The 14,714-nt window shown below is 38.7% G+C and overlaps 1 protein-coding gene across 4 annotated transcripts in view; it reads left to right on the forward strand.

Moving 5' to 3' along the window:
• The window catches only part of CXADR (CXADR Ig-like cell adhesion molecule), a 52,234-nt gene extending 37,730 nt beyond the window's left edge, over window positions 1-14,504 (forward strand). Inside the window, exons 4-8 of one of the 4 annotated variants that reach the window (XM_036850822.1) lie at window positions 6,086-6,241; window positions 7,185-7,307; window positions 7,871-8,009; window positions 10,226-10,409; window positions 14,130-14,504. In XM_036850822.1, coding sequence (XP_036706717.1) covers window positions 6,086-6,241; window positions 7,185-7,307; window positions 7,871-8,009; window positions 10,226-10,409; window positions 14,130-14,141 — 614 coding nt within the window. In that variant the 3' untranslated portion in view covers window positions 14,142-14,504. Of the gene's footprint in view, window positions 1-6,085; window positions 6,242-7,184; window positions 7,308-7,870; window positions 8,010-10,225; window positions 11,746-14,129 lie in introns of those variants that run through there. The other 3 variants (XM_036850824.1, XM_036850821.1, XM_036850823.1) reach the window with 3 other exon arrangements.
• Window positions 14,505-14,714: the final 210 nt, after the last annotated feature.

Raw genomic sequence — 14,714 nt, forward strand, 5'->3', positions numbered from 1 at the left:
CTGCTCTATAAACAGTCAAAGCCGCAGAGTTTGTTATCCTTCTCTAGATTCTGTGGTCATTCACAAGCACTCTTTACCGCTGCAAATTGAGAAACTCTGAAAGGTACTGTTCATAAATATACTTCTAAAATCTTATCGTGGTGGGCTTGACCCAAAATTACAATGGCTGCCATGTAGAAAATCTCAACTGTCTAGCACTATTCAGTGACAGTAAATTCCCCTGCGACCTAAGGTGTCAGGTTTGGGGGACACTTGGGCACCCACTTTATGTGGGAAATGCTGGTTGCTGGAATCACCTGCCATACCCCTGGAAATAACTAATCTGGACAACTCCCCCCCACATCAACTCCTACCTTTTGTTCCTTTTGTTTTAGAAACTGAGCAGAGAGGTTAAGCACGTTGGGTTCCAGACTCATCCTGAGTAGCATTCTTTTCTAAAGAATGAATATCAGAGCAGGTAGAGATTAGGAATAAGAATGCGGATTTCTTTGCACCCCAATGGCAACTCCAGGGGTTGTCTTGGTAAGGCAGTCTTCTGGCAACATCACTGAGGGGGGCACACAAGGGGGTCCTGGTAAAGGGCACTCCATGCTAAATGGAACTCATTCAGAATATGTCTGTGGTATGAAAGCAAGTGAACCTGAACAAGGAACCAGAAAAAGGAATATGGTAACATTGGAAATTCTAACCTTTTGTGTCTACATTCAGCGAACATGGAGTTGCCTTTCTTTTTTTTATAAATATGAAAGCAGGTAAAGTTTAATAATTTGTCTGAACTCTTAGCCCAGGCATACCTGGAATTATAACCCTGAGTATATCTTCTTTAAGCACTGCTCTCCAGGAAGCACTGAGTTAGGATATATATGAAAATTTTACTAGTTCATGCTGTACCAAGCAGACTATACATATTTATCAGAATTATTTATTGTGAAATCCCTGTCTGATGGGGACAGGTACACTGGGAGGAATGCGATTGGCACATGTTCCCAGAAGAGGTGTGCACAGGCGCTGTGTGAATGTGTGTGAGAGGGAGAGAGAGAGAGATCCCTTAGGAACAGGCTCTGGCCGGGCACACTGAGGCAGCAGCCGTGACTGTCGGGCAGGAGGGATGGCCTTTTACATTAAACCTCACACCCCTGATCTTATTCCTCAGCCTAGATCTGTGGGAAGCATTGACACAGTAACTCCTTTTGTTAGCTCCATGGGGCATCACCGTGGCCAAGCAAACCCTGAAGTCAAATCAGGGAGGGAGAGAGGGATTAAAATGAGGGGTAGGGGAGAGTGGGGGCAGTGGTTGCTGAAGGGAAGTGGAGATGACTAATCCTCTGACCTGGGGGCTGTCTCAGAGCCAGAGGAGAATTTCTTTATCTCTTCCGTGTTTCCAGGTGAGTCATGACCACTGTGGGAGAAAACATTAGAAGTTTCTCTTGAAAGTGAGAGCTGGACAGAAGCCTAATTTGCTCGCTTTTTTCTGAAAATTCTGCTTAGACAGTCTGGAGGAAAGATTAAATAAAGTGCCCTCTAGGGACCAGACTGAATGGCAGTCCAGTGGACCTCTTGCTTGGTTCACTGTCAGAGGCTCTGCCTGATACTTTGATTCGTTTGTGGGAAACCTGAAGATGACACCATGGTGTTCACAGAGTAATGAAAGCTCGTTCGGTGAGCCACGGGCACTGTGTGGACCGTTAGCTGCCTCGGTGTGAGGGGTGGTATGTTGCTATCCCTCGCTCCATGGCTGGGGCCCACCCTGCTCTTTCAGATACACCAGACGTATATGTGGATGCAACTCAGGAAAGAAACTGGACAGGGGTGATGATAACAAAGGGAATTGACAGAGGGTTAATATGGTGGCCACACATTACCATCACCTTCCCTGAGAACTCTGAAAAAGCCTATTATTGAGACCTTTTGGTATAAATAGACTGGGTTGTTCTGCAGAGGAGAGCACGCACAGTTAACTTTCCTTCATGTGTGTATATGGTACGCTCAGACTGCACCCACGTCACAAGAACACGTGACAACAGCATGTGTGGGGACTCAGTCGACACTGGGATTTTTTTTCAACTTTTTATTCTGAAATAATTTTAGTTTTACAGAAAAGTTGCAAAAATACCAGAAAGTTCCTGAGAGTATACCCATAACCTAATTTTTCCTAATGTTAACATTTTATAAAATCATAATACAACTACCAAAAGCAAGAGATTAATGTTGGGACAATAATATTAACTAAACTACAGGCCTAATTTGAATTTCACAGCTTCCTGTTAATGCCTTTTTGTGCTGGGGTCAAATCTAAGATCCCTGCTGCGTTGACATCTGTAGTCTCCAGTTAATGTCAGGGGGCACATGATGTCCTGTCTTATTGTTAACCATGATCACTTGGTTTCAGTTTTACCTGATAGGTTTCTCCGCTATAAAATTACTACTTTTCCCTCTGGGATTAAAAAATAATCCCATGTTGGTGGGAATGTAAATTGATATAACCACTATGGAGAACAGTATGGAGGTTCCTTAAAAAACTAAAAATAGAACCACCATATGACCCAGCAATCCCACTACTGGGCATATACCCTGAGAAAACCATAATTCAAAAAGAGTCATGTACCACAAGGTTCATTGCAGCTCTATTTACAATAGCCAGGACATGGAAGCAACCTAAGTGTCCATCAGCAGATGAATGGATAAAGAAGATGTGGCACATATATACAGTGGAATATTACTCAGCCATAAAAAGAAATGAAATCGAGTTATTTGTATGAGGTGGATGGACCTAGAGTCTGTCATACAGAGTGAAGTAAGTCAGAAAGAGAAAAACAAATACCGTATGCTAACACATATATATGGAATCTAAAAAAAAAGAAATCGTTCTGATGAACCTAAGGACGAACCTAGGAACAGGACAGGAATAAAGACACAGACATAGAGAATGGACTTGAGGACATGGGGAGGGGGAAGGGTAAGCTGGGATGAAGTGAGAGAGTAACATGGGCATATGTACACTACCAGATGTAAAATAGCTAGTGGAAGCAGCCGCACAGCACAGGGAGATCAGCTCGGTGCTTTGTGACCACCTAGAGGTTTGGGATAGGGAGGGTGGGAGGGAGACGCAAGAGGGAGGGGATATGAGGATATACGTATACATACAGCTGATTCACTTTGTTATACCACAGAAACTAACACAACATTGTAAAGCAATTATACTCCAATAAAGATGTTAAAAAAAAAAAATCCCAGTGGGGGAGCCACTTTAAGACTATGCAAATATCTTGTTTCTCCTCAAACTTTTGCCCATTGATTTTTAGCATCTATGCATGGATTTTGCCAGGAGTCAAGGTATTTTGAACTAAGCAAAAATATTCCTGGATGGATGACATGATGATCCAAGCATATTCTGTCCCAAATAGAGATTTAGAGTGTTTCCTATAGACTGAGGCAGTCAGCCGCTAGCATGGAGGGATGATGATATAATACACAGACGGAGCACAGCATTGCTAAATCGGTGGGACACTGACCGAATACAAGTTGACGGCCACGTACCCTTAACTGAGAAGGACTTTTTATTAGCTCTGCTAGTGATCATGGTGGCAGATGTTCTGAGGACAATAGCTAGATATCCTGGAGCCCCAGACCAAAGAAACATTAGTGGGTAAGACTTTATTTTTGTTCCTTTTGTGGTTTCCTCTTTCTTTCAATTCAGCTAAGTGCCGTGGATTAGGAGTTCATCTTCCCAGCTTTATAATGGTGGGGCTGGCATGTAAAAGACTTGCACTTTCTCCACCCAACGGAAAGCAGGCAGCCTCCCCTAAGCACCACTCGGAACCAGTGCTGGTAAAAATCTCGTTCTGCTGTGCATAGAGTATGTTGAAATCTCAAACTCAGTGGGACCCTGATTTCCTGAGCAGCCACTTTAAACAACTGCCTGTTATTGGATATGTTTGGGGAGGGGACATTTTTCAGTAGAAAAGAAGAGGTGTTAGGGTTAGAACGCTGTATTACCAATAGAAGTTTGATATCCAAAGCATTGCTTCAGTATCTCACTTACTGCTAGTTTGTGTAATAAAGGATTTATTGGTAGTTTGAAGAAATGGAGAACAAGGCTCATTTTGTTGAAGACTCAGAGGATGAAATAATGCACAAAACTGATTCAAAAGTCCAGTTGATGTAATGTCCAGGGCAACTGGTCAATCTGAAAAAGAAAGAGATTTGCTTAGGAAAGTCAACAGCGCAGTTAAATGCATCTGTTGATCCTTACTAAAAAGTGTAAGTAGTAACCAAGGGGAGAAATCCAATTAAATTTAAGAATTACCAGGAAATGTGTGAAGTGAGATCATGATTGACAACCTTAGGTAAAGATGCCCCACTGCGTATGACAGACCCTGTCAGCCAGATTTGGAAAACAGTTTGACACTTTCTTATAGAGTTAAACATTTACTTACCTGATATGAAAAAGGAAAACATATACCAGTATTTACAAGCAGTGTTGTTCAAACTGTTCACGTAGTGCCAAACTGTAAAACCCATTCACATTTATTCTTAGTAGTGAAAGAATAAAAGCCCACCCAGGACTTGAAAGAATGAAAATCAGAAAAACAGAAGAAAAGCAGTCCTGCCATTTATCAGACTGGGAGGAGAGATGCAAATAGAGCCAGGTACAGGGTTTATGGGGAATGTTGCTCTCCCAAGGTCATGGAACGCTGGTAAACTATAGCCTACTGCTGTCTCCTCATTGTTGCCCCCAGACCCATTTTGCACTACTCAGCCTTTACTGGGGCTTCTCAGGTTGCTAAATGGCCCTCGTCTCCAGTTTAATCCCCGCTTCTCCTAATCCTGCCTCAGCAATGGCATCAGATTCAGAACTGATCTCTGCCTCTAGAAGACTCTTCTCAGAGCCTTCAGAATTCCTCTCTCCCCTGTCACAACTCCTCATAGCGCCTCCTCGCCGGTCAATCTGGTTTCCACAGACTTCACACCTGCTCCTGGTCAGTTTAGCTCATTAGGCTTTAACAGTAGCCCCAAGACAGGAAACAGTGTGCATCAATACCTGAATGAACAAGCAATGGGATACAACTCGGTAGTAAGAAAGAACGGACTACTGATATATATACAACAACATAGATCAATTGGATCAGTCTTAAAAGCCTTAGGATGAATAAAAGAAGCAAAAGTGCATACTGTATTTTTCCATTTATACGACTCACGAAGAAGCAGAACTAATCTATAGCAATAGAAATCTGATCAGCTGCTGTCTGGGACCAGGATTGTGCAGTGAGATCAACTGCAGTCAGCTTGCGGGAAATTGCTTGGGAGAGGATTGGAGTGGTGCTTTGTGTTGAAAGTGATCGGCTCACATGATTAAAATGTGTCAATTTTATTGTATGTGTATTATGCCTTAGTGCAGTTCAACAAGGGAGTATGAACTTCCAGGGTGTTAACCTAGTGTTGAGGTGGGTTCCACATAATGGAGTTAACAGCTGCTCTAAGTGGTTACCCGGAGAGACCTGGAATATAACCTCAGATCTGCCTTTTTATAACACTGCTCTCTGGGTGGTTTTGGATTGCTGTAAATGTGGGAAATAATTGGTCCTTGCTGTACTAAGTGAATTGTCCCTCTTATCAGCATAATTTATCGTCAGCCCCGATTATTGGGTTAACAGCACACAGAGAGGGATGTGACAATGCACATACTCCCAGAGGGCTACATGTCAAGCTCCAAGTAGAAGAACAGGTTAGGAATGGCGGGTGGGGGGAAGAAGCTTCCTTGAGTCTGTCGTAGCCCAGCCCACATCACCCTTGCTTTTTTCACATGTGCCCCATGGGATGGAGGGGCACAGAGCCACACCTGAGATGCTGCCTGGCCTTGTGCAGCGGCTGCTTGCCTGAGCTCGTTCTTGCCTGTTTTGTGCTGGATCAAGCTGAGTAAACTGGCGTTGGCAACCTATTGCAGTCTTTCAGTCTTGTCTGCTCTGAACCCAGGACCCCCTGCTATTGAGTCAGTGGTTGTGCGACATGCTGTGTGTTTAAGTAATCATTAGAAACACACATTCCGTTCTGTTGTATAAAGTTATAACTTATTTTCTTTTCTCAGTTAAGCCTTCAGGTACAAGATGTTACATTGATGGATCAGAAGAAATTGGAAGTGACTTTAAACTAAAATGTGAACCAAGAGAAGGTTCACTCCCATTACGATATGAATGGCAAAAATTGTCCAACTCACAGAAACTGCCCACCTCATGGTTACCAGGTACCGCTGATTATGCACTTTGAATCGTGTGCCATTGATTTGGACTTAAGTCTAGTAGGGTTTGTGCATGTAAGTGTATATTTTTTAATCCCCAGATACCTTCCCTTTTCTAGACAGAGCAATCAGGATTCTATGGGAATTAGTCAGTGTTTTATAATGACAACTTGGTGTCATATAGTATAAGTGAAGAGATATTTTTATAATGATCACCATTTAGGATATTATAATTGGTTTCTTTGTTGTATATTTTTTAATTGATGGTAGTATTGATGGAAACTGTTCATTATCATAAATTAGTTGTTAAGTTACAACAAGAGCTGGATCTTGAGTGTTTTGCCTGGATGCATGTTGAAGATATGGTTATTTAACCATGGCATGTCTGTGAAAACAGCAAAACAACAACTGTGACTAACCAAAAAGATTCAAATTGGTTAACTCTGATTACTCATCTGTATGTTATAATTAACCTGTTATTCAAACTGGTTACCGTGCTCCACCCTCCTCCCTCCCACCCTGCCCCAATCTTAAGCAGGATCTCTCTCCACCTCTGTTTTTCAAACTAAGAGGCTGAACAATACGACCGCCTCTAACTTTCTTTTATGTTTCTTCTGTCTGGGGGGATGAAATACATTTTGTAAATCTTACTGCTGCACCTAAGAACCTTTGTGGCACAGAATGTTTTTTTATAATCAATGTGGCTCTGCTTCAGCAGAGACGCTCTGTGCCTGGCTGAAGCGGGTCATGATTACCTTGGCTTTGACATAAATGAAATAGAGGCACAGTCGTTCGCATCCCGGAGACATGCACATGTCTTGCCAAGTTTGTTCTGTATGTAGCTTCAGTTTGTCTCACTTTTACCTGGATTGTCAACCAAGTAGAGTTTGCCTTTACTAAAAACTCAGCAAAAATGGGTTTTGCTCCCTTACCCCCTTTCTTTTCATAGAAATGACTTCACCTGTTATATCTGTAAAAAATGCCACTACCGAATACTCTGGGACATACAGCTGTACAGTCAAAAACAGAGTGGGCTCTGATCAATGCCTGCTGCGCCTGGATGTTGTTCCTCGTAAGTTATCTTCTTTCTGCTGTGATAGTGTTATCTTTATACAGCCTCCTTTGGTTCCATCAGTGAGTGTGGGTATTAAGGGCAAGGGGGTGCTAACTTTGAGCAAAGCCCTCTGTGGCTTGGTTGCTAGCTTTTCTAAGTCATGGAAAGAAAAAAAGTACTACATTTTATTAATAAAAACCTTCTTCATCATTGTAGTGACATTAAAGAGGCAAGAGTTGTCAAATTGACTCTTGTACCATATTTAGCCAGTGTAAGTGAGGACAAGCTTTTTAGAACAGTCTTATATGCCAACCAAGATAGCTGTGAATATTAAAATCTTTTAGAGTGGTTTTATTGTTTTTATCCTTGAAATAGCTTACACAGTTCAGAAGAAAGTTCTTTTAGTGGATTTTCCCCTAGACCAGAAAAAGCTAACTAATTTGTCTCTTAACGTTAGTATATGCAATGAAATCAATGTCATTGTGTATCCTTACCTTCAATATGACTAGATGGAAGTTTTTTTGTTTGTTTGTTTTGCTTTTTTTAATATTAATTATTTTCTTATTAACATTTTATTCTAGCTTCAAATAGAGCTGGGACAATTGCAGGAGCCATTGTAGGAATTTTGCTGGCGCTAGTGCTCATCGGTCTTATCGTCTTCTGCTGCCGTAAAAAGCGCAGAGAAGAAAAATACGAAAAGGAAGTTCATCATGATATCAGGTAATTAAGTGACACAGGAGTTGACTGATGTATATGCAATTTATTATGTCACTAAAGCATTAATTCTCTTAACCATCTGAAGCATTTGCCCCTATGAGAATTGGATGAAAGAGCTATAGCTCTTCCCCTCAACACATTTGACAGCTTTTACTTATTTCAAGTGTGTGGAGCCAACCAACCTACATTGTGCCCTCCTCCCCCGTTTTGGGCTCTACTTTAAGAACCATTGCAAAATGCTTTTCTCAAGACTGTCTACCTTCTCCCAATAAAGTACAGGCATGAAACAGCAAAGGAAACCATAAACAAGATGAAAAGACAGCCCTCAGTATGGGGGAAAATATTTGCAAATGAAGCAACTGACAAAGGATTAATCTCCAAAATATACAAACAGCTCATGCAGCTCAATATCAAAAAAACAAACAACCCAACCCAGAAATAGGCGGAAGACCTAAATAGACATTTCTCCAAAGAAGGCATACAGATTGCCAACAAACACATGAAAAGATGCTCAACATCACTAATCATTAGAGAAATGCAAATCAAAACCACAATGAGGTATCACCTCACACCGGTCAGAATGGCCATCATCAAAAAAATCTATAAACAATAAATGCTGGAGAGGGTGTGGAGAAAAGGGAACCCTCTTGCACTGTTGGGTGAAATGTAAATTGATACAGCCACTATGGAGAACAGTATGGAGGTTCCTTAAAAAACTAAAAATAGAACTACCATACAGCCCAGCAACCCCACTAGTGGGCATATACCCTGAGAAAACCATAATTCAAAAAGAGTCATGTACCACAATGTTCATTGCAGCTCTATTTACAATAGCCAGGACATGGAAGCAGTCTAAGTGTCCATCAACAGATGAATGGATAAAGGAGATGTGGCACATATATACAATGGAATATTACTCAACCATAAAAAGAAACAAAATTATTTGTAGTGAGGTGGATGGACCTAGAGTCTGTCATACAGAGTGAAGTAAGTCAGAAAGAGAAAAACAAATACCGTATGCTAATACATATATGTGGAACCAAAAACAAACAAACAAAAAAACGGTTCTGATGAACCTAGTGGCAGGGCAGGAATAAAGACGCAGACGTAGAGAATGGACTTGAGGATACAGGGAGGGGGAAGGGTAAGCTGAGAGGAAGTGAGAGAGTAACATGGACATATATACACTACCAAATATAAGGTAGCTAGTAGGAAGCAGCTGCATAGCACAGGGAGATCAGCTGAATGCTTTGTGTCCACCTAGAGGGGTGGGATAGGGAGGGTGGGAGGGATGCTCAAGAGGGGGGATATGGGGATATATGTATGCATATAGCTGATTCCCTTTGTTGTACAGTAGAAACTAACATAACGTTGTAAAGCAATTACACTCCAATAAAAATGTGAAAGAAAAAAAAAGTACAGGCATAAAGTTTTCAAAAAATGGAGATGTTAAGGTTTTGGGTTTTTTTTTTAAAGATCTGATTGTATCAAGTGACATAGGTAGTTAATAGAACTATGGGTAATGTGATTTTATTTTATTTTTTAAATATTCTAAACCAGTAGATCTTAACTAGAAGTGCACATTGGATTATAGAACTTGTAAAAATAATAACATATGACCAAAGTAACACCCAGAAAATTGACATTTGGTGGGTCTGGGCACTTTTATTTTTTAAATGCACAGAAGTAACTCAGATATATATTCTATGTCAGTGCTTAGTGTGAAAATTCTTATGCCTAATTCTCAGTTTTTGCAAACTTCAATCTGCTAAGTTTTCAGCTAAAGTCTTAAGATGAGTAACTTTCATAATAAAAAGGATATTTTGTCTTGTTCTGTTTTTGGTAGAAATATCTGTAGGTGTTAGTGCTTTATTGACTGTAGAGTGTTATGTGACTGTAACCAGGTTATCTTGATTAGTGATACTAGAATATGAAAATATTTGAAGTTTGTTCTTTGTAATACAGCATTATAGAATCGCACATTTTTGTAAAAAACACATTTCATTGTGTGTGAAGATAGAAACTGTAAATGATAAATTTGGGACAGATACACAGTTCATGACATTATACCTTATTGTGCTTGTTTTTTGTGTGTCACACACAATTTTATGTACTTAATGCTTAAATAGAGGCTCTTCCCTACCCATGATTCATAGCTTACATATTGTAGGTTTTTAGAAATTTGTTCTTTGAACGTGTATTGGGATCTTTATTTCTAGGGAAGACGTGCCTCCTCCAAAGAGCCGTACGTCCACTGCCAGAAGCTACCTCGGCAGCAATCACTCATCTCTGGGATCCATGTCCCCTTCCAACATGGAAGGGTATTCCAAAACTCAGTATAACCAAGTACCAAGTGAAGACTTTGAGCGCGATCCTCAGAGTCCGACTCTCCCAACTGCTAAGGTAGCTGCCCCTAATCTCAGTAGGATGGGAGCGGTGCCCGTGATGATTCCAGCACAGAGCAAGGACGGGTCCATAGTATAGAGCCTCTGTACCCTTCATCTGTGCTCTCCTCTTGAGATGTGAACACCTGTTTTAATTTTTGCTACCAGTCTCAAAATATATATATATATAAAAAGTTAACCAAAAACTGTAAGAATAATACTTCAAAAAGTTTTGTTTGGTTATATTGAAATAGTAAAGGCATTGAAGTTCTAAGGACAAATTCACCATCTAAATAATATTTCCTTTAAGAGCTTGACTTTATAGGTTTCTGACTATCAATACTTAAGTCAGCTGTGGCACTTTGAATATGAAATCATAGGTGAAGAAATAAATTGGTGAACTTACACGCATACCAAGTTGATACTTGAATCATCTGAAAGTGGTACTTTATAATTTCTGTTATTTTTATATTGCTTTTTTCAATTAATTTATGACCCAGTAGTGTTCCCCCCACCCCCTGCCAAAATTGGTAAAGAAAGATTCATGGCAAAAATACTTACGTAGATTTATGTTTGTTCTTGTTTTTGCTTCTTCGAAAACTCTAAATGTGTTTGAAGAGTCTCTAATAACTAGAAAACACTACTAGAAGTCACTAGTTCTGAGTAATTCATAAACCTTGTATATGAAATGACTTAAGTATTTAATTGCTAGATTGCTGTGGGCAGCAGGGACATAGTAAGCTCTTCTGTATGCTAAAATAAAGGAGCATTTATATCTGATTCATTTAGAACATTTGTTGTCAGCTACACATAGCGATGACACTAATGGTGCAGTCGTAAGGATGAATTTTGTTGATTAATGTTCCAATGCCCTGAGGCCTGTGGTGGTCTTCAGAACACTGACCTGCTATCAGGGAAGTGTAGTATTTTGCAATTCCCAAGTAAATGCTGGTCCTCCACTTTAGGTGATATTTTTCTAATAAGAAAAATTTACAACTCATTTATTATTCGACAATTACAGATTGTAATTCCGTAATTATTGGTTCTAAATTTAAAATTTTTTTTTCCTGATTCAGTGTTTTGTTTTTGTTTCTGTGATGGTGTTGTACATTATATGTTCTAGAAATGTAATCTTAAATTACCCTCTTGAATGCAGTTCCTGGAGGATATTTTCTTCATAGACTTAGAATGATGAAATACACTTTAAACTAGTAAGGGTCCTCTATCAATTCTATGTTTCAGACTTGGGAGGATGTACAGTTGCTATTGTATGGCCAGCATGTCTTGTGTAGTTGCAGAAAATCAAGTTGAGCTTTGAAAAGTTTGTCTTAGTTTTGTGGAAGTGACTTAATCTTTAAAAAAAAAGAAAAAGAAAAAAAGAAGAGAGAAATGAAAGGAAAAGGAATAAAAGGAATACTCCTACCTGCCAAATGTGTTAAGTACTGTTTTAGTAGATGAAAGTGAATTTATTGTACTTTCCTTAAGATTGTGAGGGAGTGTGGATTGAGTAGAATGAGCCACCAGTTTCTTTATAGTAGTACGGTCTGCAGTAAATTATTTCACTAGCTCTGAAACCTTTTCCCTAGATTTTAGTAGGGAGTTGGTTTCTGTTCATCTCTTTGGGTGCTGTGGTGGTAAATGCTACATTATAAATTAATGTTGGCATGAGTTTATGATTAGGCAGAGGATTGTATACACTTTTTAATGGTAAATTGAAGCTGAATGTGTAATGGATTCGTGTATAGTTTTACATATTTGGAAGCATTTTAAAAATAGGTTTTTAACATTACATAATATTGCTTTTATTCTTGTGTTAACGTTTTCATCTGTGCCTTTTGGGTAATTTAGTTTTTATTATGAATTTCTGGTGCCTATGAGCTAGCTATCGCCTGAAAGGTGCTTAGAGGTGAAGGTACTGTTCCTAAAAATGCATCACTGTGATACCTTTCTATCCTCATACTTTCAGTCTTGCCTCTTTTCTGATCTTTTTGGATGCAAGTGAACTGATTGTGTTACTCATAAAGTTTTTTAAATTTCAACATCCCCTACACTCTTTTGACTGTGTTTCTGATTTTATAATAATAACTATTTTTGAATACCAGGCCTCTGGTCTGTTTCATATGAATACAATTTATAAGATATTATAAAAATAAATAGCAGAGCACAGACATTACTAATCAAAATTTTGGTCCTCTCTAGTCCCGGTTTTCATATGATGAAAATTAGGCTCTCAATCTGAGTAGAAATTACTACAAAAGGTGGACATATGTAAGGCTTTCCTTCCCTTAGACTTCATAGTTCGTCTAGGATTTGGTTATAAGTAAATCAGAATGTCTTCCAGAAACGCTTCCTTCCAGTTCAGGGCCATTACCACCTACAGCCTGAGAAACAAGCTTGGAAAAAAAACTACTGTTGTGACCTGAAGAGACCTACTGGATGTGGTTGAGTTTAGAGGACAGAACTCAGTTTTAGGTTTATGTCTCCAGCTACTCATTGTAAATTTCAGTGAATCCAAAAGTCAAATAGTACTGATAACTTCCTAAATAATTCTCAGTGGTAGTTTCTGGTGAACTAGAGATCAAGTATTTGTTCTAGAATTACTATTGGTAATCATCAAGCAAGTCAACAAAAAATTGTTATTCAAGCATTTCCACTAGAAGCCAAACATCAGTCAAGGACGGCACTGAACCTTCAAAGCAAAAAACTCTTCCATTCTACTTTATACCTAACAGACTTGACACCATCTTTCTGAGTTATGCAGGATAACTTCAAAAGAAATATCATAGAGGATGTAATTCTGTGCTTTGAATATGTAGATTACAGGTTTCTTTTTCTTATGGCAACCTTACTAATATTTCCCTGTTAGAAGGCCAAAAACAAAAAACCTTATTGATAAACGGGCCAAATAACTTTCTTTAAATTTGGGCTATCTGCTGGGAAGTTGTTACAATGGAAACACAGACTGTGTCTTAGGGGGAGGTTAATTCAAGAAACACAATTAGATTATTGGTATGAATTAATACCTGGTTTTTATTAAAAAGATAATTTTTAGGATTGAGTTCTGGAAATTTGGAGCAAGTGAAGGGGCAAATAAACATTTTGATTAAATATGAAAAGAACTCATTGCATGAAGTTGGATGTCAAATTCTGTAATGTACGGCTTCTTAACTATTCTCTGTCTTTCTGTGTGCGTGCAGCATGTAAATCTGAAGTTATATGAATGTTTAAAGTTTTTTTTCTAATGTTGTTTCATCTCCACAGTGTTTAGGGCTTTCAGATGCCTTATTCCAGTGTGAACAGAAAAAGTCCGTATTTTTTGTGGTTACTGCTTTGATGTGTCATGTAAGGAGTAGTTTGTAGAAAATGTTGGCATAATTTTAACTTTTTAGTGGCTTGTGACATTATATATTATATATATGTATATATATCTTTATAATATTCCTGTGTTTAGTAGTATAAATGTTCTGGGCAAGTTTTAATATTTCAAATGCCTTTGGATATTCTGGCAGTAAAGACAACGTGTTCTGTAGTTAGATTTTTTTTACTCATTTGACACTGAAATGGTCTATAACTGAGCACAAATTCTACCTAATAGAAGCAGGAAAGGATAATAAATAAATTGGTGAATTGTGGTTCTGTTTATCTTATGGATGGTAACACCAGCAAATATTTGCTGCATTTGGCTTCTCACTGTTCATTAAAATCCAGTTTTACAAAATACCCTATTTTGTAATTTCAGAGTGCGGTGTGAATATCAGTTGGATTTGGTTTTGACCCTGAACACTAAAAGCTCCAAAGAACTCTGTTTTCTACTAACTTAATGGCACAAGTGTTAAGAGAACCACAATTCACTGATTTTCATCCCTAACTGTGAATTTCTGTGACAAATACACTTATACTACTGAGAAGTAATATTTTGACACTTCACATATGCAAGTAGAGAATTGATAGTGTCAGTTTCAAAAATGATTTTTTGTATTTCAAGTTTCTGGCTTAAATATCCAATGGTGCAGATTTTGAAATTTGTAAGAACAAAATTTGGTTTAAAAAAAAAGCCAAAAACTTGCTCTGGTTTTGTGACCTTGTGTACTTTTAAAAAAAAATAAAATCAAGAAAGCAGTTTTCTGCCTCATGGTGTGGCTTCATTGTGCCTTTTATTAAAAAATGTCTACTTTATAAAGCTTCATTATACTGTTCCTCTCTGCTTTCCTGAGCCAGGGTTTCCTTTTGCCCTCTCCTTTGCATCTTTTATTAAACAAAGTAAAGATCGGAACAATAACATCAATGAAAACATATCAAACATATTTATAGAAATTTCTCCAGT

This window comes from Balaenoptera musculus, chromosome 4 (assembly GCF_009873245.2).
Source record: "Balaenoptera musculus isolate JJ_BM4_2016_0621 chromosome 4, mBalMus1.pri.v3, whole genome shotgun sequence".
Lineage (NCBI taxonomy): Eukaryota > Metazoa > Chordata > Mammalia > Artiodactyla > Balaenopteridae > Balaenoptera > Balaenoptera musculus.